This window comes from Sus scrofa, chromosome 13 (genome assembly GCF_054392235.1).
Source record: "Sus scrofa isolate SSC_HxYL_T2T_F1_AM1 chromosome 13, Sscrofa_HxYL_maternal_Yorkshire_Landrace_v2.0, whole genome shotgun sequence".
Classification (NCBI taxonomy): domain Eukaryota; kingdom Metazoa; phylum Chordata; class Mammalia; order Artiodactyla; family Suidae; genus Sus; species Sus scrofa.
The window spans coordinates 204,714,694-204,742,614 of record NC_139395.1 but is presented as its reverse complement, the minus strand read 5'-3'; the positions used below and the strand labels follow the sequence as shown (position 1 = coordinate 204,742,614).

Genomic DNA, 27,921 nt, shown 5'->3' with positions numbered 1-27,921 from the left:
AATAAAAAACACCAACCTTTCTTCTGTGCACTCTGGTTTCTCTGTTCCATCGATCTCAATTTCTATCAGCTCCTCTGCTTCTCTTTTCGTCATTGTTGTGAAGTATTTCAAAAGCTCAGCCCTGCAAGAGTTAAATTTTAATACATTCGGAAATTATCTGCATAAACAGAAATGCTATACGAGAAGGAAAGACCCAACTCAATTAAAGCAGAGGGTAAAGAGAAGAGGAAGGAATAATCTTCACATATGAAAGAAAGTCCACAAGTGATATTTATAAACTAGTTATTGTTTACATAGTTTTTATTAGCCTGACATGGCATCATCATCACTCCACTGGATTTACTGATGTTTGTCAGCCCAATCTCCATCAAAAAATTAATTCAGGTTACTTCAAAATCAAGTGAAAGTTATATCATCCATATCACAGCAATTCAGTCTTAACAGATTCAAGCATGGAGCCTAAAAACCAACACGGAAATGAACTGTTTACAACTGTTTAGCTAAAAGCTGTACTTTATTGGCAGAATTTACTCAAACCGTTGTACTGACAGAGTAGTATTAATTAAAAATTAATCCTAGCTGTGAATTTGTGTTGCAAATTACATACCTCATAATTGCCAGTACAATACTCTCAATAGCAAAATAAAGTAACAAAATCATTATAGATATGCACATTATTATCCTGATTACACCCTATAATTTTTTTTACTGTTTTTCAGATATTATTTTATACATTTTAAACAACCCATTAATTCAGTTTTTAATTATCTCATGTAAAATGATTACCTAGTATATTAAACTTCCATTGATTTTTGCACCACTAATAAATTATATGCTGTTTTGTACCACTTGTACCACTAATACTAAAACATAATTTTTAAAAAGCTAAATAATATAGAAATAACTGCATATTTTGATATTTCTGTGTGTCCATCTCCAAGGTATGCATGCTGTAAGTTTCAGGTTGTTGTGACCTCAGTGCATCTGTCTTTGGACTCCATACATAGTCTCAGCCCAGAGCAGAAGTTTCTAAGTTTACTACCGCATCTAAAAAGACACTTATATGTGCCTTTGACTCTCTGACTTAAAAGGAACGATCCTCTAAATTTGGTATTTTAATACTTACAAAAGTGTCCATGCTCCTAAACAAAATTTAACAAAATGAATAGAATTCATGAAAATTAATGAGCAATTATTAAAAAGTTAATGAAAATTTAATAGAAATCAAATATTCCTATTAATAACAACCATTATTTACTGAGTATCAGACACAACCTTCAAATGCTTCACACAGAACAATCTTTTAAGTCTGCCCTCATACTAAACTGCCTGTGACTCTATCAACTGAAGTACACACTACTCCAGGTGAGGCTGAACCATGGTCTCCTCAAACACAGGCTCTGTACTGCAAACATAAACTAGTACCAGAGCCCCTACCATCTCTTACTTGTAACTGCAACAGCCTCTTCCTAACATGGTTGCCTGTGTTGGTGCCCTCGCCTCCCCAGCTCCCCAGTCGTTTCCAGTCAATACCATGGTGCTTTTTCAAAGTGACATTACACCTTCTGATTGATACCAGAGTTAAATCGACAGACCACCACAGCCAACAAGGCCCTACATGATCTACTCTCCATCCGCATTCCATTACTGTCCTCATTGCCTCTCCCACACTGGCCTCCTTGCTCATCCTTGAATCCTTCTTGTCCATAGCACTTGCCCTCTAACATACTATATCATTAACTTACTAAATTTATTGTCTTTGTCGGATCACTGTCAAGGTACAAAAACCAAAACTGTCCAAAAGTGACCCCAAGAACTTAGGTTGGTTTGTCTGGACTAGGGACTGCCCCTAGCTTCTTGAAGTGGGAGGGGCTTTCCCAGGTCTCAGCTTCTCAAGGGACCAAAGTTTCTCTGGTAAGCACAACAATAACCCAGAACCTGTGACTATGTTAAATCACCTACCAAAGCAGATTTAAATCTACTCATCAGCTGACCTTAAAATACAGGATTATCCTGGATTATCTAGGTAAGTCCAATGAAATCACAAGGATTCCTAAGAGTGGAAGATGGAATTCAAAAAAGATCTAGAGTGATTTAAAGTGAAAAGGACTTGGAGTTCTCCTGCAGCAGCAGTGGGTTAAGGATTTGGTGCCGTCACTGCAGCTTGGGTGGCTGCTGTGGTGCAGGTTTAATCCCTGGCCCAGGAACTTCACATGCCACCAGCCCAGCCAAAAACAACAACAACAACAACAACAAAATGAGAAAGACTTGACTGGACAGCTGTGACTGGCTTTAAAGATGAAAGGAGTCACAAACCAAGAAGCAGGCAGCCTCTAAAAGCTGAAAAGGAAAGGAAACAGATTCTTCCCTAGAGCCTCCAGAGGAAAAGCGGGTTTGCCAACATCTGATTTTAGCCCAGAAAGATCCATTTCATACCTCTGACTTCAAGAACTGTATGACAGGAGTTCCCGTCGTGGAGCAGCGGAAACGAATCTGAATAGGAATCATGAGGTTGCGGGTTTCATCCCTGGCCTCACTCAGTGGGTCAAGGATCTGGCGTTGCCGTGAGCTGTGTTGTGGGTTGCAGACTCAGCTCGGATCCTGCATTGCTGTGGCTGTGATGTAGGCCGACCGCTGCAGCTCTGATTAGACCCCTGGCCTGGGAACCTCCATATGCTGCGGTGTGGCCCTAAAAAGGACCAAAAGACAAAAAAAAAAAAAACCCAAAACTGTATGATAATAAATTGGTGTTTTCAAGCCACTGAATTTGTAGTACTTTGTTCCAGTAGCACTAGGAAACTAATACAGTCTTCTCTCCCATTTTAGAAAGAGTTTTAACACCTCCAAACTGGTGGGGAGCTGGTTTTCTGACAACTTAGTCTGTACACCACTGGCATCCAAATCTAGACTTCCTGGTACAAAAATGATCTGACTCCCCCCCTCCCCCCATCATTAAGGCTGCTCTCACACCTCCTCTATAAGAAGAAAAGAGGGTGGGGTTCTCTATGTGAATAGATACAGGTCATGGACATCCATCCAGGAGAATGCCCAAGTCCCAGCTGATTTTGTTTGGGATGATGAAGGAAGTGCTTTTGTTCGCCTCTCTTGCTGACCCTCGTCTAGTAAGTCTTCCTTTTCTCCACAAAGCCCATTTTGTAACTGCTAGAATATGTAAAAGTGTGGAATTCATCCTAAGCACTATAGCAGAACAGGTGGTGGTGACCCAGTAGGAACCAACCTTGAGGGACAAGAGCTCCACCTGGGAAGCTTACGAATCTATACAAAGTACTTTGAACAGTGCCTCTGCCTTCGTAGGCACTCTATTAAAATGTGTTGAATTAGTGAATGTTATAAGAACTATTATACACCATTATCAGTTGACTCCAGATGCCTAAAAGGCTTAAATGTGAAAGGTAAAACTACAAAGCTAGCAGAAGAAAATGGTGGGAATTTTTCTGAGATCTAAGAATAAAAGAGGGTTTATTTCCTAAACAAAATTCCAAAAACAAACCATAAGGAAAAAACCTGATAGATTTGATTACATAAAATTAAGATTTATGCTCAACAGACAGGCCAGACTGGGAAAAGATATTTCCGATATCCAAATGTGACAAGGGACTATTAACTGAATAAACAGCAAACTCTTGCAAGTTGCAAACTTCTGCAAGATGATAACAACCCAAAAAGAGGTAGGACAAATTAGAACAGTAAGTAAAGCATAGGAAAAGGAAATTCATTTGAAGGGGAACCAAAACAGCTAAGGACACGGAAAAAAGCTCACATTCAAATCACTCAAAAATGCAATTTGAAACAAGGAACTACCACTTTATACTGTGTGTGTATGGCAAAGATTAGAATGTTGAATGCTGAAAAGAGTTACTTAGCAGGGACATGGAGGCACAGGAATCCTGCCTCTGTTGATAGAGTCCAGACAGGACTGACTATTCTGGAGAAAAATCTAGCGGCACTTGCTCAAATAAAGTATGCTAATACCCATGACTAAGCAATCTTGCCCTTAGATAGGCATTCCAGAAACATTCTCACATTGACTGATAATAGGATGTTAAGGGCAGCTTTCTGAGGAGAGCTGGAAGGTGGAGCCAATAAAAGTACCTATGGTTAGAGAGTACTTCGATACAAGAAAATGTGAAAGAAGCAGACATCATGGAACTTTAGAAGCAGTTAGAAACAAGAAAATAATGTATACGCACACAAAAAAATCATAAAACCTGCCATATAGAAGAAAGTGAGAAAGAGAATAAGATTTATAGCAGGGCAGCACTTGAAAGGATTATTTATTTTCAGGCCCTACAAGGAAGTCCATTCCCACCTCCATAACCAATTTTAAACATCAGAACACAAATGAATTTTCTGGGAACTCTGGAAAAATAGAAAACAAATGAGGAAGTAATTATAAGCAGATAGAGTAGGAGGTCCCTGGAGAAAGAACCAGGCATGGCTTTCTTTACATAAGAGAAGCCATTTGGGGCCTAGGCCATTTTGGGATCCAAGCTTGGTCACAATCCTTGTCCCTGAACAGATCTCAGTAATAATGATCTTAAGGAGCAGCAATAGCAAAGATAATAAATCAGTTATCAAGACTCCGAGGTCTATTTAGACGGTAAAGATTAGCCCAAAGCACTTTCTCGAGCTGTTCTGCAGAATTAAACCCCTTCTCAAACGCTCAACCACCAGATCAACTGGAATCTAAAGGATGATGATGTTGGCCTTTTCTGACCCTCATGATTTCAATCAACTTGGGCTCTGTGGACCTCTGCCCTAATGCTATGCTGATCTCTCCTGCTGGAGCCCCTTCACGAACATGCATATACCTTTAGATGAACACTTCCCCAATTTTGCTGTAGGGGATTCATTGCTTTGGGAAAGATCCCAGATGTTCTCCTTACTTGCAGCAATAAATTCTTCCTTCTCCTGATCTTTGGCTTGGTTGTGTCTTTTGGCTTGACACCCACCAAGAGGTGAATCCAGTTTTTGAGTAAACAAGACTAGAGGGCGAGAAATGGCCCTGAGGGATTATCAGCAGGAATACCTGTGGCACCCTTAATACGCACAAGCACTAAGACAGAGGCTTGTTTTTCTCTCTTAGATCTCTAAATGAAGCCTAAAGAAGCAACGGAGAAATCTGGGAATTGTCCAAATCTTGATATCACTAATTGAGTGGGTTTTAGCTCTTTCTATGAAACCTATTCCTCAGGATTCCACATCAATACTTCAGAAAATGGACAAGAGGAGTTCCCGTTGTAGCTCAGCGGTTAGAGAATCCGACTAGGAACCATGAGATTGCGGGTTCCATTCCTGGCCTTGCTCAGTGGGTTAAGGATCCGGTGTTGCCGTGAGTGCTGGTGTAGGTTGCAGACATGGCTCCGGTGCAGGCTGGTGGCTACAGCTCCAAATGGACCCCTAGCCTGGGAACCTCCATGTGCTGTGGGTGCGGACCTAGAAAAGACAAAAAGCCAAAAAGCCAAAAAGCCAAAAAAAAAAAAAAAAAAAAAAAAAAAAAGAAAATGGACAAGAGAATATGAAGAGAATATGACTTGGAGCCTTTTTACCCAGGAAAGGTGCCCCTTGACATGCTAGTTTCTCCTAGACCAAATCAAACCTGGGTTCAAAATGCCTCCCAAGCTAAATTTACAAACTAAATACAAATAAAACTTTACAGTTACGTTTAACATTCTCTTTTACAGTCATAGATAAATTTCAGCATGATCCTTCTTCATTGGAACACATTACTAAATTACAGTGTTTAGGACAATTTTACCCCAGTAAAAGGACAACAAATAAATAACAAGTGTAATTGGGGAGTACCTGCCTGATCAACTGCGTATTTTCTCAAGTTAAAAAATATTTTTAAATACCTGAGGAAATTAAAAAATATTTTTTTTTAAAATAAAGTCAATAGCTAAAAATAAGCACACAAGTCTGTGTGTGTGTGAATGTGTGTACACATGGAAAGAGAGAAAGCAAATGTGGAGAAAGGTTAACACTTGGTGACCTCTGAAGGTGAAGATGTTGGTTGTATCATTTCATTGTATTTTTTTTTTCAATTATCCTGCAGACTTTTTAAGTTTTATGAATAAAGCTGGAGGTGAATGAAAACCAACAGTTTTAACTTAATATTCAGCCTCCACATGCCTTGCCTCAATTTAACATCTCCCTCATTATTTATGTCCTTACTTCCAGACTCTATATACACCCCTCAAGGCTTTCGGTCCTGTAGACACAATCCAGGTAAAACTGACTTAAGTCCACCTCGTGTCAGACTATGTTTAAAAATAAATAAACTTGAAAAGTCTGGGTCAAACCCTGAGAGAGGTCATTATCCCCTTAAAGTAGCTTCGAATGAGTGGACCAGTTTCTTTGGAAGTTTAAGACAACGCAGTATCTAAGAATGTTATCACTGCCCAATTCCTCACTTTGCTCAAGTGAAGCCTTCTAAATCTTTGCTCCTCCCATGGGTCAGACTTTCTGCGTGTATTTCTAAATCACTACTCATGCTCTGGCAACGCAACATTAGGCGTAGTCCTCCCTGCCGTTAACCTAATCAAGCTGAAACACAACATGAAAATCTAAAAAAGCTGATGAACTACATTAACCCATCATTTCCTCCTCGTCTTACTTCCTCGTTTTTAAAAGAAATCCAATGGACACCATATACATTAACAGATGGCTTGGATGCAACTGTAAAACAATTCTAGAAATACAACTGAATTTGAAGTGAGCGAATCGCTGAGTTGGCAAGGAGATTGGTTTTGCATCTTCCTCCGAAATCCTGGGGGCGTCAGGATCGGATCTCGACCACTGCGAATGCAGACCACGGCGGACAGTCCAGCAGGGGACAGTAAAGGAAGGGGGTGGCGAAAGGTGACAGGAACGACCCCAGCCCCGGGGGCGCGCGGCTTCGCAGAGCCCCGCGCCGCGCGCCCCCCGCCCCTCCCCTCCGCTCCCCGCACAGCCTCCCCCGCCCCTCCCCACCCGGCTCCCTCAAGTCTCCACGAACGGAAATGGGAGTCACAGCGCCGGGGACCAGCGGAAACAAAACACAGAGGCGGCCGCGGGGGGGCCGCTGTGGGGGAGAAGGCCCCGGAACGAAGCCGGCCCGCGCGGGCCCGCGCTCCCCTCCTCCCCCGCGGCCGCACTCACCCGCTCCGGATTCAGCCCCGTCGCCCCCGCCCGCACTCCAGAGCCGGCTGAGAACGGCAGCGGCGCGGGCTCCACGTGCAGCGTCTCTCCCGGTAAGACCCGCAGCTCCCGCGACTCGAAATGGGAGGCCCCGGGCCCTTCCCGCGAAAACGGCGCTGAGAAACTCCAACCCCCCTCCCGCCTCCCAGGCACCCCCGGGTCCGGGACTACAACTCCCAGCAGGTTGTGCGAAACGGACACTCTAGGCTACGGGGGCTCGCGAGGCACAGGTAACGCAACGCCCCAATCCGCTTTGTTTTACACCCTCACTTTGCCTGCGCAATCATACACCTCAACCACCCCCAAGGAATAGGACGCTGACTCGGGGCGCGGGGTGGGGGTGGGGGAAACTGAATTAGGAGAAAGGCTAGTCCAAGTGCGCATGCGTACAAAAGATTTCCGAGGGGGGAAGAGCAGGTCAAGTTGGGCGAGGGAAAGATGGCGGAGGCGTCCAGGGGACCCGGAAGCACTTACCCTCCACTTCCTCCTTCTGTTTGGCTTCTGTCTCACCTAGAGCCGTCCGGTCGCAGACTGTCTCCGAGACGCTTCCTGTCCGGTGAGTGTCGACCGACTGAAACGGCGACCCACAATGCCTTGCAATGGCGGGTAGGCGGGTGGGGGGCGGAGCCAGGGCCGGAAGTAGAACGGTGGCGGCGGTGCTGGCTCTGGCAGCTCGGGACTGAGTACAAGGTGACTGGGAGGGTAGTGGACTAACTTTGTTTCCTAGAACTCAGATTGTGGCTTTCTTCACGAGAGGCAGGGATGCTTATTACCTCTGCCTTTCAGGAAGAGAGAGCAGCCTTAAATCCCGGATACCTTCACGGCCTGGCCCGGGGTTTTTGCTCGGCGCTTTTAGGCCTGAAGGTTGTAGCAGACTCAATAGCCCTGATAATACTGCTCTCGGGGCAAACCGGGATGGTATGGGAGGCGTGGAGTCCGGGGCTTTTGGACTATCTCCCCGGCTGGGACAGCTCAAGGTCAAGCCTGCCGGGCCGGTCTGCAGCCAGGCCTGTTCAGCCAGGGCGCGCAAGAGATTGTTCTGAACTATTTAAAGTAGAACGTTAGAGGGAAAAGGGTAATAGGAATCCTGAAAGTTTGCAACCCAACTGTAAGGATTGGTAGTGCTAAAACTTGGTTAAGCAGCTTTGTTTTACAGTTCTACCCCTCGAAAACCCTAACGAAGCAGACGCTAGCTGCAGAAGAGGGGACTTGGCTTACAGACGTTGTTAACATGGTTGCCAAGAAGGAAAAAGAGAGGGTCAGGCTAGGCGAGTATGGATTGACTTTAGGAATATGCGAAAGAGGCAGCGAAAGCATAAACCTTAGGCCGGTCAGTCTTCGCTGTAATCAGGAGACCATGCTCCGTCTAAGGCCTCTGCGGCTGCTAAAACTTTTTCTTGCTGTTACCGTCCCAATTTTTCTGTTTCAAATCCCTATTACAGGCCTGAGTGGCCCCCCATGGTACTCAAATAGAGAACTTAATCACAGTAGGTATTTTATATTTATTTGTGCAATAACGTGTCTTTCTCACTAGATCAGTGGGATCTAGTGAGGAAAAAAATGAAAGGGAGTAAAGGAAAGCAAGTTTTGACAGAGATTGTGTGTTTACTTTTTAGATACTTTGAATTTAGGTAAGTAGAGGGCTCTATAGAACTTATGAAAGGATCAGAGCTGTTGAATGTATAGGTTTGGAGTTGAGGAAAAAGATCAAAATTTAAGGTATGATTTGGGAATCATTAATACTTTGACAGAAAATGGATATTTTACCTGTATTGAAATAGAAATAACGTGGTCTTTGCAGTCAGAATGAGTTAACTGTGGGAAATAAGGGGAATTTAGTAACCATTCTTAAACATTGATTTGTTGTCCCTAATAAAGGAGGGAGAAAAACACTTTACACCTGGAGTTCCCATCGTGGTGCAGCGGAAACAAATCCAACTAGGAACCATGAGGTTGTGGGTTTGATCCCTGGTCTTGCTTAATGGGTTAAGGATCCAGTTTTGCGGTGAGCTGTGGTGTACGTCACAGACACGGCTCAGATCCCGGGTTGCTGTGGCTCTGGCGTAGGCCAGCAGCAACAGCTCTGATTAGACCCTTAGCCTGGGAACCTCCCTTTGTCCCAGGTATGGCCCTAAAAACAGACCAAAAAAACCCATCACTTTCCCCTGTTTTTTTTTTTGTTGTTGTTGTTTTTTACCAGTATTGCTAGGACCTACTTTGCAAAATATCTGGGGCTAAACAAATGTAAAGTGACTTTATTGCAGTGTCAAGTGTGTTGCCAGAGGGAAAATACATATTGAATTGCACAATTTTAAAAATACATGTGTATCTCCTCAGATTCTACTGTATAACTATACTAGGGTCAGGTACTTACCTCTAAGGGTCAGTTTCTGTATATGTGAAATGAGAATGATGTTAAGTATACCCTAAAATGTTTGCTTGGAGTCTTCTCAATTATTTTTTCTCTGCTGAGTTATAGGAGTGCTATAGGATGAATTCTTTAAGTAGTTTGCTTTCGTTCTGACAGGTGAAGGATATTTTGTTGATTGTAGGATTTCTTTTTTTTTTTTTTTTTGGTCTTTCTGCCTTTTCTTGAGCCGATCCCGGGGCATATGGAGGTTCTCAGGCTAGGGGTCTAATAGGAGCCGTAGCCACCGGCCTACGCCAGAGCCACAGCAACGCCAAATCACAGCCGCGTCTGCGACCTACACCACTGCTCACAGCAACGCTGGATCCTTAACCCACTGAGCAAGGCCAGGGATTGAACCTGCAACCTCATGGTTCCTAGTCGGATTTGTTAACCACTGTGCCACGACGGGAACTCCGATTGTAGGATTTCTTTTAGTGGTTTTTATGTGCTATTTCAGGGCTTCTCAACCTTGGCGCTATTGACATTTTGGACCAGATATTTCTTTGTTGTGGAGAGACTGTTGTTAAAGGATGTCTGGCAGCAACCTGGTTTTTACCCACTAGAGGCCAGTAACACTCCTAGCAGGACATCCAAAAATGTCTTCAGGCATTCTAATATCCTGGGGGATACCCCACCTCTGTTAGAGAACTGCTCTGCTATTCCACTGTCTTCTGGCTTAGTGCTTTCAAACTCATTAGTAGAGGTCTATGTTTTCCCCAAGCCTGGTGGGGGAAAACTTGAAGAATACAATAAAAATGAATCACTGGAGGAGTTCCCGTTGTGGCGCAGTGGAACAGAATCCAACTAGTATCCATGAGGTTGCAGGTTTGATCCCTGGCCTCGCTCAGTGGGTCCAAGATCCAGTGTTGCAGTGAGCTGTGGTGTGGGTTGCAGACGAGGCTCAGATCCCACGTTGCTGTGGCTGTGGTGTAGGCTGGCAGCTGCAGCTCCATTTTGACCCCTAGCCTGAAAATTTCCATATGCTTAAGGTGCAGCCCTAAAAAGCAAAAAAAAAAAAAAAAGAATTATTGGAAAAATTAGATGAAAGACATAACAATGGAGAAACACAAAATACAAATTCTGATTTTTTATTATTTAAATCAACAGATATAAATCACTGTCAGATTGCTATAAAAGTTTCTAAATGCTTATTCCCAATTTTGATATTACTATAGACCAGTAACAACACTACCGCTGGTCCACAGCCCATAGTTTGAGCAGTATAATGTAGTATAGTAGTATAATATAGTATGATAGTAGTCCAGTGTCAGTATGGTGATGCTTGTTGTTATTTGATGATTTGAGGGGGTATGACAATCATATTAGCATGTCAGGTTTTCACTTTATCATTAAGGCTCAGAAGTTTACCAGTCTATATTGAGGTCTGAATTTTTAATTACCCTAACAATAGGGTTTGGTAAGCCTTTTCAGTTTAATCAGTCTTTTAATCTGGGGTAGTTTCTTCTAATTATGTGTGGTCTCCTTAATTATTCCTGTTCTTTTGGAATTCCTGTTTGCAGATAATTGTGGGGTTTTTTTTTGCATTTGATCTTTCAAGAAACTAAATGAGGTCTCAACTTAGATCATCCTCTGATTTATCTAGTGAAATTTTTTTAGCTAGAAGATCGTGTATTTTAGCTTCAGGAAGTCTAAGGACTTGGAAATCTTTAAGTCTTTATTTTAAAAATTCAGCCTTCACAACTTCTGTTTCACTGATTAGGTTTTACTGCTTGATTTTTCCATCTTTTGTTGGTGGGCTCCCTTGGACTGGATACCATTCTCCCTGCTGGTTCTTTTGGGCTTGAATTTGCTTTTTAGGGTATTTTTGAGTGCCTGGAATCCTGCAGATGTAACAGGCAGAGCAGTTTCTCTTCCTGTGAAGTAGAAACTGTGGCTGAGGCAATTGTCTCCAGTCTCCTTGCCCAGAGCTCCCTTTTCACCTTTTGAGGGAGTCAGAGAAACCTTGTACCTTAATTTGGGCACGAGTATTATTCTTTTTCTGCTGAGAGTGGGCAGTTTTCTAACGTCTTAGCTCAGTTCTTTCCTCTGGTCCAAGACTAATAAATTCATGGAGAAGAAATACCACATCCCAAATTTTGTGCTTTCTTTCTGCATCTAACCTTAGTGGAGCCAGTCACAGGCCTGAATGGTTCCTATCTTCTGCTAGGTCCCAGGGCCTTTTGGTTAAGAAGCAAAAAAAAAAAAAAAAAAACTTGCAGTGGGGAGCAGAGAGCAGAAGAGAGCTATGGTCTGGTGACTGCTCTTCGTATTCACTGAGTTCTGGAATGATTTAATTCTGAAGCAATTAGTAGAACTAGATGCCCACAGTAACATATGTAGAGGTGTTTTACAATTATATCTATTTTAAAATATCTTAACTTTCTGGGGCTTTTTTTCCAGTAGCAGAATCACCATGATTCTTCAGAGGCTCTTCAGACTGTCCTCTGTCATTCAGTCTGCAGTCTCGGTCTCTTTGAGGAGAAACATTGGTGTTACAGCGGTGGCATTTAATAAGGAGCTCGATCCTGTGCAGAAGCTCTTCGTGGACAAGATTAGAGAATACAGAACTAAGCGACAGTAAGTGGATAGACAATCAACCATGATGTAAATAGGAACACTCAAAGTGTTTAAGTGTTGAGATGGTAGTAAAGAATTCCTTAGCATTTGCAAGTGTCTCAGACCTTCACTGAGCTGATCCCTGGCATAAAGTTTCATTAGCTGCTCCAAAAGATGGGGGTCTTCCTTTGTTTGAGGTCCCAAATTTCACCTTCCTTGTATGGGTTCCAAGAAAGAATGCCATTAAGTCTGGTGCCATTTTAGATACATCCCTGCTATAATGTAATGTATTGTAAACTAGGGTCAACTCATACAAGAACATGGGGTCTTGGAACTCTCTTAGGAATCCTACTTAAGAAAACAAAGCCCCTTAGACATTGATTAGCCTAAGGTCATAAAACTAATTGTAGGGAAAAGGTTTTTAAAATATTCTCACTCTCAATTTAGTGCCTCTTCTGTGACATCATGATTTGGGGGAATTGTAAATAAGCATAGCATTTTTAATTTAATGTTATTTTCGTAGTTATATATTTCTGGGAATATCAAAGGATTGAAATGGCATAAAGCAAGTCCAGGAAAAGCATGGCTATTGAACCTCACAGTTTTGGAGATGAATATGACCTTAACCATCATCAAGTTCAATCCTCAAGTCTTTGGAAAAGAAAAGTGATGTAGATCAATTCAGAGTCTTTTTTTTTTAGGGCCTCATCCATGGCTTATGAAAGTTCCCAGGCTAGGGGTCGAATCAGAACTACAGCTGCTGGCCTGCACCACAGCCACAGCAATCTAGGATCTGAGTCACATCTGCGACCTACACCACAGCTCACGGCAACGCCAGATCCTTAACCCACTGAGGGAGGCCAGGGATCGAACCTGAAACCTCATGATTCGTAGTCGGATTCATTTCTGTTGCACCACAACGAGAACTCCCAGAATCTTGTTTTCTTTTATTTAGCTGTCTACCATGTGCAAAGCCCTGGACTCCTAACAGTGGTGGACCACAAAGAAAGAAGTTGTGTTGTATTTCTACAATAGTCTTAAAATCTGAGAGGGTAGAAATTTTGTAAAAAGTAGATACAATAGAAGGTAAAATAGGCTAGATGCTAAGACAATAGCACATTTGGTATTTGGGGAGTTCATAGAATGGAATGCTTCTTTCTAGCTGGTGCATTTTTTGGAAGGTGGCTTGGAAGAGTGACTGTTCTAAAAACTTGTGGATCCCAGAACTGGATGACAGTCTTTAAAATACCTGGTTGAAGGCTCTGTCTAGAACTGCACCGTATGTCCCAGGAGCTATTATCTACATGTTGAGTATAAATAAAAATTCCTGTCCTCAGTCTTCTTAGCCACTTTTCCAGTGATCAATAGGCAGATATGGCTAGTGGTTACCTTGTTAGCACAGATACAGCACATTTCTGTTATCACAGAAAGTTCTTTTGCACATGCTAATGTAGGAGAAAATTGGATCTGTGACTACAAACATTATTAACAAGTTTAATTTAGAGCTGGCTCAGAATTTTTCTGTGGAAATTCTGTAACAGAAATAAGACCCTATGCTTTTATCATAGGTATGGGTGAAAATATTACCTTTGGATGGAATTTTCACTTGTAAATTTTTTTTCTTTTTTGTCTTTGTAGGGCCACACCCGAGGCCTATGGAGGTTCCCAGGCTAGGCGTCGCATCAGCTGCCGCTGTTGGCCTACGCCAGATCCTCGTCTGCAGCCTACACCGCAGCTCACAGCAGCAGCAGATCCTTAACCCGCTAAGTGAGGCCGGGGATCAAACCTGAGTCTTCATGGGTACTAGTCGGGTTCATTACTGCTGAGCCACTTTGTATTTCGTGTTCATTGATAAGTGGGCAGTAACATGACAATGGTAATTAATTAGATCTAATTGGCCCCACTGCTGGTTTGTGATACTTTATTCATCTTCCCAAAGCGTAACTCTAATTCTGTCATTTTATTGCCTAGCAAACAAAATAGAGACTCCCAGGCTTAATGTCCCAGGCCTCCTGTGATCTGAGTAGTGCTGCCTTTTCTATCTAGACTGCACTAGAATATGTGTAGTATTCCCCACATACCGCCAAATCTACCTCCACATCCTTGCTTTTTCAGTCTTAGAAAGTCTCAGATTAAAGCCTGACCCAAATACATGGTTTGTCAAAAATGCCGCCTTTTAAAAATGAAATTTTTCTGTTTAGCTTAGCAAAAGTGCTCCCTTAACTCCAATAGCTTTTTGTTAAACTGCGTCTTTGAAGGTTATCTCTTAACTCCCTTACAGCATAAATGTTTATAAACATGTTTTTTTGTTTTTTTTTTTCCTTCTACGTGGCAAAACCTCTCAGGGTAGAGAGTAATTTGCTCCTTTGTTAGGCTCCTATTACAGAGACTTGAAATTGCTTAGATCTTTGACAGCTGTTCAGTAGTGGCTGGTTTAAATCCTAATGACAGTAGAGCGCTGTCTGAGTGGGGCATGTGCGTGCTCTCAGCACCACCAGTGGGTAAGACTTTCCCTTGTAGATGCAGAAACTATAAGTTTAGAGGGGTTCATACCTCGCTCTAGTTCACACAGTTACTAAATTGGAGAGCTGATGTGCAAAGGGAAGCAGTCATTCACCCCAGAGCCCTTGGACGTAGCCTTGACACCGTGTTGCAGCTGAGACCCTGAGAGATTCTGACTTTTAATGAGTATCCTTGATACTGATGGACCGCGAATGTTAGAGGTTTGTTTGAAGTTGCCTCATTTGTGTGAAACCTCATATTTAAAAGTTCAAATTGAAATTTAAGTGGAAATACTTATCTTTCAGAAAAATCTGTTTTTTCCCTGCATTTAGAAGGTCTGTGAAACTCGATCATGGAAAGTTATTTTTGTTTGTGTAAACCAGTGCTTAAAATGAGTTAATACTTGGTCATTTACCCCACAGGACATCTGGAGGACCTGTTGATGCTGGCCCTGAGTATCAGCAGGACCTCGACAGGGAGCTTTTTAAGCTTAAGCAAATGTATGGTAAAGCAGACATGAATACGTTCCCTAACTTCACATTTGAAGGTAAGTCTTTTTAGTCACAGACTCATTCTTGTGGGGGATCATTTTAAGTGGAAAATATTTATTCTTGCTTGGGTTGTTAGAGGAGTAAATGACAATTCCAGGCAAATTTGTTAGGATAGCGACATGTGCAGAGGAAGCTCCGGAATCAATGTTTGCCACTGGAGTAGGAGATCACCCAGCATGGAGGGTAACTGGTGGGGATCTAAAACCAGACTCCCTGGTCTTGAATCCTGACGGTGTCACAGATGAGCTGTGTGATTTGAGATAGTTAACTGGTCCCTGTTTCTCATCTGACATTTGGGGAGATTTATACTAACGTCCTCATGATGATAGTTGTAGTTAAATAACACAATATATGTAAATTAATGGGAGAGCCAAACTCATTGTTAAGTGCTGCATAAATCTTAAGTAATTATGTTTCCATGTAGAGTTTTTTTTAAAATCATCAGATCGATGAGCTAAATATTGAAGCTGTCTGGAAAGTGTACTTTATTACAGTATGGCTAAGCTTGAACCTTTTTTTTTTTTCCCCTCTTAGACCCCAAATTTGAAGCCGTCGAAAAACCACAGTCCTGAAGAAATAATGTAAAATTTATCTGGTAATTCGTTAGATTAGTCGTACAACTGATCAGACGTATCAAAATAAATGTACATTTCACAACATACTGTTCTTTTAATTCTGATTCCAAATACATTATCGGGTAGTGTTTGGTGTACACTTAAGTGGAGTGAATTCTGTGTTTTTAGATCCTCCTTTTTGGTTATAACAAGGCAGATCGATACCTTGGATTAATTGGATGCAGCTTGTCTATCACTTGCCAGACTCTTCTCAGAGTGCAGGATATCCTTTTTATTGTGGAGATTTATTACCTGATGGGAACCACCCTGACTCAAGGAATGTTTGCTGTGGAGGATGATACACCCATTCCCAAAATATGAAGAAATGATTTATAAATCCTTAATATCACAGCTTTTTTCAGGAAACCAAGTGCGATTATGAATATGTATAGGAACATCCATCATATTTTACCTTCCATCTCTCTGTATTATCCCAGCAACCCCAGTCCCTCCCCTTGCTGTGAGCGATCAGTGTCTGTTACAGTGCTGTGTGGACAGAGCAAGGAAGCTGGGAGCCAGGGGAAAGGAGGGCTCTACAAAGAACTTCCTTGAAAAGATGAAGCTGTGTGGTATTGTTTCACCCAATTAATGGAAGATCCAGCAGGTATGTGCCAGATTAGTGGCATAGCAGGCACATCAAAGTTTCAGTGAGAAGGTGGCTCGCCGGGAAATTAATTTTTAGTTATTTTCTTAAAGGGAGGGGGGCTGTGCCTTTTTATATCTGACAGTCTCTCTGTGTCAATACGAGTCTATAATAAAACTTTGGAGATTTTCTGTAAAACTAACAGCCCTCCTTATGAGGTTAGCTCACTTCAGAAGAGGAATAGATTTTTTACGATGGCATGCCATACAGCTGAAGCCTAAACCTGATGAGAAATACCTTTTTTAAAAGATCCACAAATATCTCTTGAAGGTATAGGTGATTAAACTTCGTAAGATGTGAAGAGATGGAATTGGGAAGGGTAAAGTAGTAGGAAGAAACTACCCAGTTTCCTAAGAAGCTAAGCAAAGACAAGTCAGTTGAATTTTATTTAAATCATTGTAGGTGTTGACACACTCCGATGTTTGATTATGGCACTGTTAAAGGTAACGGGTCCTTCCTCTCTCCTCCCCTGCAGTGGCTCTATTCCAGCCTCCTGTGGCAGGCAGTCTCAGTCAGCATGCCCTTCCCTCCCCACCTCAAGAGTTTAGTTGAGTTTTACCTTTCATAATCTCACACCTATTTCTTCATATACATTTTTCATCTAACAACTATTGGAAGTTTGCGTTTCAACATCCAGTCATTGTGTAAACAGAAGGCCTCTTTGTGGCTAACTGCAAGAACACCTGTGACCTCCATCATAGGCCTTTGCATTTAAAGCCAAATCTTGGCCAGAGAAGTGCTCTGTTTTTCCCAGTTGAATGCTCTAGTGGTGTGTCCTGTCCTGATGTTTCCTCAGATCCCCTTCCTCTTTCTGATGAGGCCGCCTCACATTTGCAGACTCCAGCCTTTGTCTGCCACTTCAGCCGACCCAGTGTACTTCTGCACCTACCATTTTGGACCACTTTATGTGTTACTACAAATGACCTCAACCTCCTGGACTTTTAGCTGTTTAAAATGGCATTTTTCTCCCTTACGTGGTGGTGCGGGCTGAGGTGTAGTCCCCTAAAATTCACACGTTGAAGATGTAACTCTTGAAACTTTATGTGGTTGTGTTTGGGGGTAGGACCTTTAAAGGTGATTAAGTTAAAATGAGGTTGTCAGTGTGGGCTTGACTCTAGTCTGCCCGAGGCCCTTATAAGAAGACAGGTGTTCTTATTAAGAACAGTGAATTTGAACTGAGGGAAGGTAGAAAGACCTGGAAATGGACATGTGCCTACCTGTTATGTATGGCCAGGCCACTCAAGGTGCTGTTCTCCCACTCTCTGTATATCCCCTGCCCAACCAGTGCCTGCCTCACCTGTACCCACTCATGTGACTGACTTTCCCATGTACTTGCTCCAGGCCTCAGCTAGTGATAGCTTATCAAAGGAGTGGTGAGGGGTGTGGCCTTCTGCTGGTTTCCCTGGTAACTAAGGAGCAAACCTGACATCAATTCCCCCAGTAACGTGATCTGCCCCGCTCATCCCCCAGGGAAGACTTGCCTGCTGTCCACCCCACACGGTGGGATATCCCTCTAGGACTTTGCTTCAGATGTGTAAGCTCCCCCATCCATTAAATGATTCATGTCTCTGTTGCTGGCTCTGGGCTCTTCGGTCTTGAATGTGGGCAAGCACTGGCCTTGTAGGCCTGCAGGGTGCAACCCAACATAAGACTAAATAGGGAGTTCCCATCGTGGCACAGCAGAAACGAATCCAACTAGGAACCATGGGGTTGCGGGTTCGATCCCTGGCCTCGCTCAGTGGGTTAAGGATCCGGCGTTGCCGTGAGCTGTGTGGTGTAGGTCGCAGACGCGGCTCAGATCCCGAGTTGCTGTGGCTCTTGTGTAGGCTGACGGCTACAGCTCCTATTAGACCCCCAGCCTGGGAACCTCCATATGCCGCAGGTTCAGCCCTAAAAAGACCAAAAAAAAAAAAAAAAAAAAAAGATTAAATGGCAAGTGAAACCAAGTAGGACCCTACAAGGGCCCTTCTGGATATAAAAGTACCCCCGCCCCTGCCCAGTGTTCCCAGTTGCTTGTTTGTAGTGGAGAAAGGCTTTAGTCTCCTAGGCCTTCCTTCAGTTCCAAAGAGCAGGCTCCTGGCCTCCTAGTTCCTCCTAAAGGGAAGGAGATAACAATCTGATGCATTTCATTGACTCGTTCTGCCGGTGCGGATGGTGGCTTCTTGGTGACCACAGGCATGTGGAACCAGAAGTCTGGGATTCAGGAGACATTACCTTATTACGTCACCACCAACCCATCAGCACTCCCTGCAGCCCTCACCCCAGATTTTGCTTTTGAAAACTTCCCCGAAAATCATCAGGGAATTCAGGCCTTTTGAGCAGATTCTCCTTGAGTGGCCCTTGCCATAAACCTTCCTCTGTTTCAAACTTTTATGGTTCACTTTGGGCTCACTGTGGATGGGACACATGAACTTGGATTTGACCATGAAAGTATCAGTATGAAAAAGTGTATAGTTTACCTTGGATTTCCTAACCAGTTACTACTAAAATTGTCCCAAACATAGATAACAAGAAACAAAGGATGGAAAGTTATTATTGTTATTATTTTTGTCTTTTTAGGGCCACACACAAGGCATATGGACGTTCCCAGGCTAGGGGTCGAATTGGAGCTGCAGCTGCCAGCCTATGCCACAGCCATAGCAATGCCAGATCCAAACCAGGTCTGTAACCTACACCTCAACTCACCACAATTCTGGATCCTTAACCCACTGAGTGGGGCCAGGGATTGAACCCATGTCCTCATGGATACTAATCAGGTTTGTTACCACTGAGCCACAACAGGAACTCCCAGCATGTTAAATTTTAAAACTTGAAAGTGGAAAAATATTTTAAGATCTTTTAAAGAATTGTGTGGAAATGGATGCCTAATAACTAAAAGAAATAGAATAAGAGAAAAGGGAGTTCCAGTCGTGGCGCAGTGGTTAACGAATCCGACTGGGAACCATGAGATTGCGGGTTTGGTCCCTGCCCTTGCTCAGTGGGTTAACAATCCGGCGTTGCTGTTAGCTGTGGTGTAGGTCGCAGACGCGGCTCGGATCCCGCGTTGCTGTGGCTCTGGCGTAGGCCGGTGGCTACAGCTCCGATTCGACCCCTAGCCTGGGAACCTCCACATGCTGCGGGAGCGGCCCAAGAAATAGCAAAAAGACAAAAAAAAAAAAAAAAAAAAAAAAAGAACAAGAGAGAAGTAATTTCTGTCCAGCCTTAATTCGTGCAGCATTCCTTTGTGACTGCATAATAAATGAACTGGTTATAAAAATACTGCAGTGTAAAATATTTTATTAGTATTCTAAATCTACAGAGAAATTTTATCAATAAATACTCTTTAGGGAGTCTCCTGGTATCTAGTGGTTAGGACTTGGCGCTGTTTTGGCCAGGGTTCAATCCCTGCTCTGGGAACTGAGATCCTACATCAAACTGATTGCAGTCGGAAAAAAAAAAAAAAAAAAATACTCTTTAAATTGTCCTTTCAGGAGTTCCCATTGCAGTTCAATGAGTTAAGAACCCCACCAGTAACCATGAGGATGAAGGTTTGATCCCTGGCCTCACTCAGTGAGTTAAGGATCTAGTGTTGCTGCAAGCTGCAGCATGGGACAGATGTGGCCCGGATCTGGTGTTGCTGTAGCTGTGCCTTAGGCCGCAGCCATAGCTCTGATTCGACCCCTAGCCATGAACTTTCATATGCTGCAGGTGTGGCTAGCTGTAAAAAGAAATAAATTGTCCTTTCACAAGTGCTTTTTTGATCTTTAAAAAGGAGTTCCTGCTGTGACGCAGTGCGTTAAGAATCCAGCATTGCCACAGCTGTGGCATGGGTCACAGCTGCAGCTTGGATTCAGTCCCTGGCCCAGGAACTTTGATATGCCATGAGTGAGGCCATTAAAAAAAAAAAAGTCAGGATTTCCCACTGTGAGTCAGCGGTAACAAACTTGACTAGTATCCATGAAGATTTGGGTTTGATACCTGGCCTTGCTCAGTGGGTTAAATATCTGGTCTTGCTGTGAACTCTAGTGTAGGTCACAGAGGCAGCTCGTATCCTGCATTGCTGTGGTTGTAATGTAGGCTGGCAGCTGTAGCTCTGATTCAACCCCTAGCCTGGGAACTTCCATATGCTGCACAAGCAGCCCTAAAAAGCCAAAAAAAAAAAAAAATCATTCAGCATATATTAAATATAAGCTACACATTAGGTATGGTTAAAAAATAATAAAATAAAAAAGTCCCACCGGGCTATGAGACTGGGGGTGGGGTGGGTGGATGGCCAGAGATTACCAAGGATGAAGGGAAGGTGTGCTAGGAGAGAATTGGAGAATTCAAAAGGGAGCGTTGGGAGCAGAGGAAAAACATCTTGTGTCAAACACCCTGGGTCAGATGGACCCAGGTCACATAGACCCGCCTCTCACTTGTCAGCTCTGTGAACTTGGCAGTCACTGACTCAGTTCATCTCAGTTTCCTTCTCTGTAAAATGATGATATGGCTTACTTTACAAAATCATTGAGGTGAATGAGATTTTATACACGCTTACCTCTATCCACCCCCACTTCCATGACATATAGAAAGTGTTCAATGGGAGTTGCCCTTGTGACTCAGTGGGTTAAGAACTGGACATAGTGTCCATGAGGATGTGAGCTGGATCCCTGGCCTCCCTCAGCGGGTTGGGGATCCCTTGCCCTGAGCTATGGCCCGGGTAGTAGAAGCAGCTTAGATCTGGTGTTGCTGTGGCTGTGGTATAGGCCTGCAGCTGCAGCTCCAGTTCAACCCCTGGCTCAGAAACTTCTGTATGCTACCAGTTCAATAGAGTTTTGGCATTTTATTTTCAAAGCATTTTTCAGCCTTTGAGAGGTTGGCAGGCATTCAGACCAAGAGATGAGATTCTCATCTTAAGCAGTTAAAGCGCTGGCCTTGTGGCTACAGATGATAAGAGGGAATAGTTTCCTGGGTTTTCTTGAACAATAATAGGTGGGTGACTTATCCCCTGCATCATTAAATTGGGCTAAAAAATTTGAGCAAGTTCAGCTATTTTTATTAATGTAGACTTTCATCAAACAAAACCATCTGTGAGATGAAGGAAGTTCTTGGCAATGCTGTATTGAAACACAGTTGTTCCAAATTTAGTTAGGTTAACCCCCCAGCTAAAATTAAATTAAATGTAGTTACAACAGCAATGATAATAATTAAGACAAAACAAAACAAAACTTGCTATTACAGATTCCAGAGCCCTAACCCTTTGTACAACATAATTTCACACAGAAAAAATTAAATCAAAATGCTCTAAGAACCATAATGATAGATTTTTTTTTTTCCATGTTTCACCACCAAGAATTGGGAAACTATGCACGTGGGCCAAATCCTGTCTCTGCCTGCTGTTTTTGTAAATCAAAAACACAAACATGATCATTATTAATTTTTATTATTTTCTGTGGCTGCTTTCATGCTACCATGGTATGAAAATGGCAGAGGTCAGTACGATACAGGTAGTTGTAGTGGGGACCCCATGGCCCTTTACGAAAAATGTTGAAAGGGGTCTGGTGAAAATCACTGACACAGGTGGGTGGGGCATCTAACAACAGGCATCTTCCCAGCCACTTGGTGTCCAGGCACATGTTAGGCACTTGGTGAATACTTAATCCAGCTGTCGGTCCAGCGAATCCTAGGGATTTGCTTTGCCAATTGGGCAAAAAGAGTAGACTCCTTTATTTTTATTGTTATGGCCGCACATTGAAGTTCCTGGGCTGGGGATCGAACCTGCGCTTCCACAGTGACTGGACCTACTGTAGTAGGATTCTTAACCCAGGGCACCACCGCGGGAACTCTAAAAAGAGTGAATGTCTTGAAAAGCCTCTTAACCACATTCAGAGTTGCCAAAGGTAGTGAGAGACCTTAGCATCCAGATTTGCCTGGAACTAGAAGTGCCCTCACTGTATTCTGTTTTCAATGTGACCTGAATAATCAAAATAAGTTCCAGATGATCATGCTTTTAACACAGGCTAATTGCTCTCACGATGACATGGGTCACTGGAATTTTCCCTTTGTAAATCCAGCTGGAGGTCTTTGTGATTTATCAGTTCGGATACCAGAGGATCAGACCCATTTTTCATTTCATTTCTCCGTTGAGTTCTGTGTATCAAGCATGGCACCAGGTGCCGGGAGCCACACTGAGCTATTTCATCTCATTTTATTTGTCTTCCCGTCCATATCCCTGACTTTGCCATAAGCAATATTGGCAAATCCCTGGCCATAACAGCAAAGGAGCGGCCCAATGCAAAATTTCCACTGCACGATTTTTAGAGAAAGAGATATGAAGCCACCATCAAGCCACATCTGCAGGGTTATGTGTATCAGCTCCAGTGCAGGGGTAAGTTCTGATGTCAAGGTTGCTGATCCTCTTCAAAGGGTTCTCAGGGGAAGGAAATAGCAATAAGCAGCTCTGAAGGTGAAATAAGACACTTGGGTTTGTGTTTGACTCTCAAAATGATGTTTAATAAAATCAAGGACACACACCAGGTGAGAGTTCTGGTCATTAGGTGTTTCCTTTCATGTTGCTTTTGGTTCTCAGAAATGAAAGTAAACACAAACTGCAAATCCTTGGGTAAAAGACCCTTCCTGCCACTTCCCTTCTGTGAATATGTTAGTGATAAATGAGCAGCAGAATAAGGATTATATTAGGGGAGAAAAGAGGATTCTGGTAGCAGTGAGACTAGAGGTTCATTTTGCATCTGTCAGAGTAATTTCTGAACTCTCTAAATCAGAATCCTGCACAGAGGATGCATGAAGTTTACATTTTCATGCTCTGCAGATTAATTTCACAACCAATATGGTGTGTTTTAGTATCTTTCTCTAGAAGTTAGGACAGTTCAGTAACTTTCTCTAGAAGTTAATTTCATAAGCCTCAGATTATTACAAAGCATTTTGATTTCCTTCAACTCCTTCCAGACACAAGAAGCCAGACTCTATTTTAGCTGCTGGGAGAACTATTTGTATAAAATAAACATTTCAAGGGATTTAGCAGTCATAAAGATTGTATAATTAAATCCCAATTTCATCTCCTCATGTACCTCTTTGCAAATGTAAGACAAAGCAGAGTTTTATAATCTTTTAATAACTTGTGTGCAACAACTGTGGTTTGGGTGTGTCGCAAAGGTGGGATCCTTTTAAATTATAAAGGATTTTGTGTGCTTGAAATCCTGGGAGAAGAAAGAAAAAACAAGTTTAAGTATGATGTATTAATTCATATTTAAAGACATGTATAAATCTTACCAGTATAAAGCTATATCCACTCTGAGAATCTTACAGGTACAAACCAGTGTACATTTAATTAACTCTATTTTATGGGGAATTAAATAATTTAATACTAGGAGGCAAAGCTTTGAAACTTAGCCTAAAGTGTAAAGAAGTCAGGAGTTCCCATTGTGGCTCAGCAGAAAAGAACCCGACTAGTATCCATGAGGATGCAGGTTCGATCCCTAGCCTTGCTCAGTGGGTTAAGGATCCGGTGTTGTCATCAGCTGTGATATAAGTCACAGACGAAGCTCAGATCTGGCATTGCTGTGGCTCTGCCACAGGCTGGCAGCTGTAGCTCTGATTCGACCCCTAACTTGGGAACTTCCATATGCCACGGGTGCGGCCCTAAAAAAAAAAAAAAAAAAAAAGTGTTGGAGTTCCTGTCGTGGCGCAGTGGAAGAAAATCCAACTAGGAACCATGAGGTTGTTGCAGGTTTGATCCCTGGCCTTGCTCAGTGGGTTAAGAATCTGGCGTTGCCATGAGCTGTGGTGTAGGTTGCAGATGAAGCTCATCCCATGTTGCTGTGGCTCAGGCAATAGCTCTGATTAGACCTCTAGCCTGGGAACCTCCATATGACAAAGGTGTGGCCCTAAAAAAGGACAAAAGATTAAAAAAAAAAAAAAGGGTAAAGAAGTCGGAGTGGGTTTTCCTGTTATGGTGCAGCGTTTTGAGAATCTAGTGTAGTCTCCATGAGGATGAGGGTTCCATTCTTGGCCTTGCTTAGTGGGTTAAGGATCCAGCGTTGATTAAAGTTGCAGCAGTGTAGGCCATCTGCAAATACAGCTCAGATCCAGTGTTGCTGTGGCAATGGCATAGGCTGGCAGCTGCAGTTTGGATTTGACCCCCTAGCCTGGCAACTTCCATATGCCACACATGCGGCCCTAAAAAGAAGAAAAGAAAACAAAAAGAGTTGAACTAGAACAGGAGAAATTTTTTTTTTTCTGAGGGGATGCTATTGGCATCTAGTGGGGAGAGGTCAGGTACTGCTAAAGCATCCTACAATGCATGGGACAGCCTACACAATAAAGAAGTACATGAAATTATAAGGATTCCTTACACAAGAATGATAAATTTCCATTTCTTTCTTTCTTATTTTTTTCAACTGCACCTGTGGCATATATAATTTCCTGGACCAGGGCTTGAATCCAAGCTGCAGCTTCGACCTACGCCATATCTGCAGCAATGCCAGTGTCTTAACCTGCTTTGCTACAGCAGGAACTCCAGAAATTGCCATTTCTCATGTAAATTCTTACATGAGAATTATAAGAACCTGTCAACAGTGCCAAGACTGAGAAACCCTGCTCTAGGCTATGAGGCAACAGAGAGGAAGTCAAAGAAGAAGAAAGAGGCTTTTGTTCTTGCAACTCAGCCATGAAGTGTCTCTTCCTATTTGGTTGGATGAGATTGTTTTATTCACTCAAGGAGTATTTCCCACAAATTACTGGAGCAAATATGGACTTACATATTCCTAGTCTGCTAATTAATGAACAATATGCTGTGGTATTATAAAGTACAATATAATAAAGCCACTTCTATGATGGATTCAGGAGTGGATAATTTTTTTTCTGTCTTTTGTCTTTTTTTTAGGGCTGCACCTGAGGCATATGGAGGTTCCCAGGCTAGGGGTCCAATCGGAGCTGTAGCTGCCAGCCTTCACCACAGCCACAGCAATGTGGGATCCAAGCCTTGTCTTCGACCTACCCCACAGCTCATGGCAATGCCAGATCCTTAACCCACTGAGCGAAGCCAGGGATCAAACCTGTCCTCATGGGTACTAGTGGGTTTGTTAACCACTGAGCCACAAAGGCAACTCCTGGAGTAGATATTTTTTTTAAATTTTGGCAGAATAAACTCTAGGGAGCAGTACATGGGTCTTAAAGGTTAGTGTCTGCTAGAGTCACCTAAGTGGTTATCATACTAATGTCCACACCTGACCCCAAGCTCTGTTGAAGGGAAATCTAAGCAAATGCAGGGTACTGGTGCTCAGTTTCTCAAGAAAGGGCTTAGACTGCTAAACACATGGGAAATCTCCCTCCTATCACTGTATTCCTAAAAATAGTCCAGTATGCTGAATATCTATCCAAAGAGCTACAAAACTGAGAAATGGTGGTATTTTCTGCTTCGCTGTAGTGCTCATCAATGCAAAGTCCTCAAGGGCCCAAACTTCTAAATTATGTCTCCTTAAGCAACTGAGGTAGAGAATTCTTGCATCTTTTCAAGGATTTCTGAAATGCTCCTTTCAGCAAAAGCAGAGGATAAGCCATAACCCTAAAATTTCGAAATGCTTTGAATAACCACGGGAGAGTCCTGGAACCACAGATCTGCCACAAGCCATATGCTTGGTCGAGCTGACAAGAATCAAGGTATCTGGGTCCCAGCTCAGTCACTCACTGTCATCCTGGGAGAACTTGTGTCTTAAATTCTTCGGGTATAAGATGGAGCTGATAAGGCCAGATCTACCGATCCTAAGGAGGCTGACTAATAATAGGAAACACCAAAGAGAAAATATTGGGAGGGTAGAGCTCCAGTGCTCTACAAACGCTGGGCAGCCCATTTAGAGAATTTAGTTCTTCCAAGACACTTGTACGAGGTTTATTAAAAGTGAAAATCCTGGAGTTCCCATTGTGGCACGGTGGAAACAAATCTGACTAGGAACCATGAGGTTGCGGATTCGATTCCTGGCCTTGCTCAGTGGGTCAAGGATCCAGCGTTGCCGTAAGCTGTAGCGTAGGTCGCAGACGCGGCTCGGATCTCCTGTTGCTGTGGCCCTGGTGTAGGCCGGTGGCTACAATTCCGATTTGACCCCTAGCCTGGGAACCTCCCTATGCCGAAGGTGCAGTCCTATAAAGAGAAAAAAAAAAAAAAAAAAAAGTGAAAATCCCTCCATTCTATACAATTAATTCATTTCCCTGTCTGATTCTCTAAACACATTCATTCTATACATATGCTTTAAAAATACTCACATTTTCACTCATTGTAGGGGCTTTAGATGCAGAACCACTCTTCCTGTTTGTGGAAGATAAAAGACGTTTACTACATTTCACTTCCAATTCTGAAACACATAACCTTTTCCAGTTCATATTATTTACCCCACACATTTTCTAAATATTTATACAACCCCCCCACCCTCAGCAAATCTAACTGAATTTCTTGTATGTATAGACAATAGTCACAGAGAAAACCATGCAACAAAATATCGGTATATGTGAAGCCCTGTGTATTTACTTGTAGCCTCGGGCTAGACACCAACAGCTTATACAGAATATGTAAACCAGAGACTTAATGACTTTTAACTCACAAAGTCGCTGACATTTAACATTTTGAAAGCTTGATCATTAAATCTTCAATTTCATTTTTTCCGTGGAAAGAAAGTTTTACATAGTGACTGCGGTTCCAGTTATATGTTATGGGCTGAATTGTGTCATCACCAACTATTCATGTATTCAAGTCCCTACCCCCCAATACCTCGGAATGTGACCATTATCTGGAGATGGGGTTTTTAAAGAGATAATTAAATGAAAATGAAGTAAATAGGGTGGGCCCTAACCCACTATGGCTGATGTCCTTATAAGAAGAAATTTATTAGAAGAAGGAGGAGGAGGAGAAGATGAGGATGAAGAAGAAAAAGGAGATGGAGAAGGAAAAGAAGGAGAAAGATAAGAAGGAGGAAGAGGAGAAAAGAAATTTAGACCAACAGAGATGGAGCAAAGACAAGGAGAAGACCATCTTTTTCTTCTTCTTCTTCCTGCACTGCAGCATGTGGAAGTTTCCGGGCCAGGGATCTGAATCTAAGCCACACCTGTGACCTTTGCCACAGCTGCAGCGATGCGGGATCCTTAACCCCCTGTTCTGGGCCAGGGATCGAACCCAAGTCTCAGCAGCAACCTAAGCCGCTGCAGAGATAATGCTGGATCCTTAACCCCCTGTGCCACAAGGGAACCCTGAGAAGAGCATCTTTAAGTCAAGGAAAGAGGCCCGGAACAGATCTTCCCCTCGTGACTCTCAGAACCAATTCTGCTGTCGTTGAGAAAATACATTTCTGTTGTTTGAGCCACCCAGTCTGCGGCCTTTTAAAGCAGCCCTAGCAGACTAATATCCAGTTGATTTTTCAACAAATTTCAAGGGACTTGGATTTGGCAAATGGCATAAAAAACCAAAATAATGCCATTTGC

At 42.8% G+C, this 27,921-nt stretch overlaps 3 protein-coding genes across 19 annotated transcripts in view; 1 reads left to right on the top strand and 2 right to left on the bottom strand.

The window, feature by feature from the left end:
• Nucleotides 1–7,773, bottom strand: part of GABPA (GA binding protein transcription factor subunit alpha) — a 37,994-nt gene extending 30,221 nt beyond the window's left edge. For 3 of the 4 annotated variants that reach the window (XR_014825095.1, XM_021071440.2, XM_084991858.1), the window contains exons 1-2: nt 7,162–7,328; nt 17–121 (exon numbers count right to left, since the gene is read on the bottom strand). Coding sequence is in view for 3 of the 4 variants with exons in the window: in XM_021071440.2 (XP_020927099.1) it covers nt 17–93 (77 nt within the window). In the remaining variant the exon portion in view is untranslated. Of the gene's footprint in view, nt 1–16; nt 122–7,161; nt 7,329–7,674 lie in introns of those variants that run through there. The other variant, XM_021071441.2, reaches the window with a different exon arrangement.
• Nucleotides 7,061–15,938, top strand: ATP5PF (ATP synthase peripheral stalk subunit F6). Of its 8 annotated transcripts, none has more exons than NM_001444920.1 (6): nt 7,061–7,253; nt 7,350–7,430; nt 7,715–7,756; nt 12,014–12,187; nt 15,091–15,215; nt 15,754–15,938. In NM_001444920.1, exons 4-6 carry the CDS (start codon nt 12,024–12,026, stop codon nt 15,789–15,791), a joined length of 327 nt encoding a protein of 108 aa, NP_001431849.1. In that variant the 5' UTR covers nt 7,061–7,253; nt 7,350–7,430; nt 7,715–7,756; nt 12,014–12,023; the 3' UTR covers nt 15,792–15,938. The 8 variants fall into 8 exon arrangements, with proteins under 8 accessions (NP_001431849.1, NP_001431850.1, NP_001431851.1 ...); NM_001444921.1 differs by having other exon boundaries at nt 12,011–12,187; NM_001444922.1 differs by having other exon boundaries at nt 7,061–7,430.
• Nucleotides 15,939–21,468: 5,530 nt separating this feature from the next.
• The window catches only part of JAM2 (junctional adhesion molecule 2), a 76,969-nt gene continuing 70,516 nt past the window's right edge, over nt 21,469–27,921 (bottom strand). For 2 of the 7 annotated variants that reach the window (XR_014825099.1, XR_014825101.1), the window contains 3 exons: nt 26,713–26,782; nt 23,523–23,651; nt 21,469–22,894 (listed from right to left, as the gene is read on the bottom strand). Coding sequence is in view for 2 of the 7 variants with exons in the window: in XM_084991863.1 (XP_084847989.1) it covers nt 23,619–23,651; nt 26,713–26,782 (103 nt within the window). In the remaining 5 variants the exon portion in view is untranslated. Of the gene's footprint in view, nt 23,652–26,712; nt 26,783–27,921 lie in introns of all 7 variants that reach the window. The other 5 variants (XR_014825100.1, XM_084991863.1, XR_002338017.2 and 2 more) reach the window with 4 other exon arrangements.

Bases quoted from the DNA above. Each gene is read 5' to 3' on its own strand.
- ATP5PF (NM_001444920.1), top strand. From the start codon at position 12,024: ATGATTCTTCAGAGGCTCTTCAGACTGTCCTCTGTCATTCAGTCTGCA. The intron at 12,188-15,090 runs GTAAGTGGATAG...TTTACCCCACAG, and splicing joins GAATACAGAACTAAGCGACA to GACATCTGGAGGACCTGTTG. The intron at 15,216-15,753 runs GTAAGTCTTTTT...TTCCCCTCTTAG, and splicing joins CCCTAACTTCACATTTGAAG to ACCCCAAATTTGAAGCCGTC.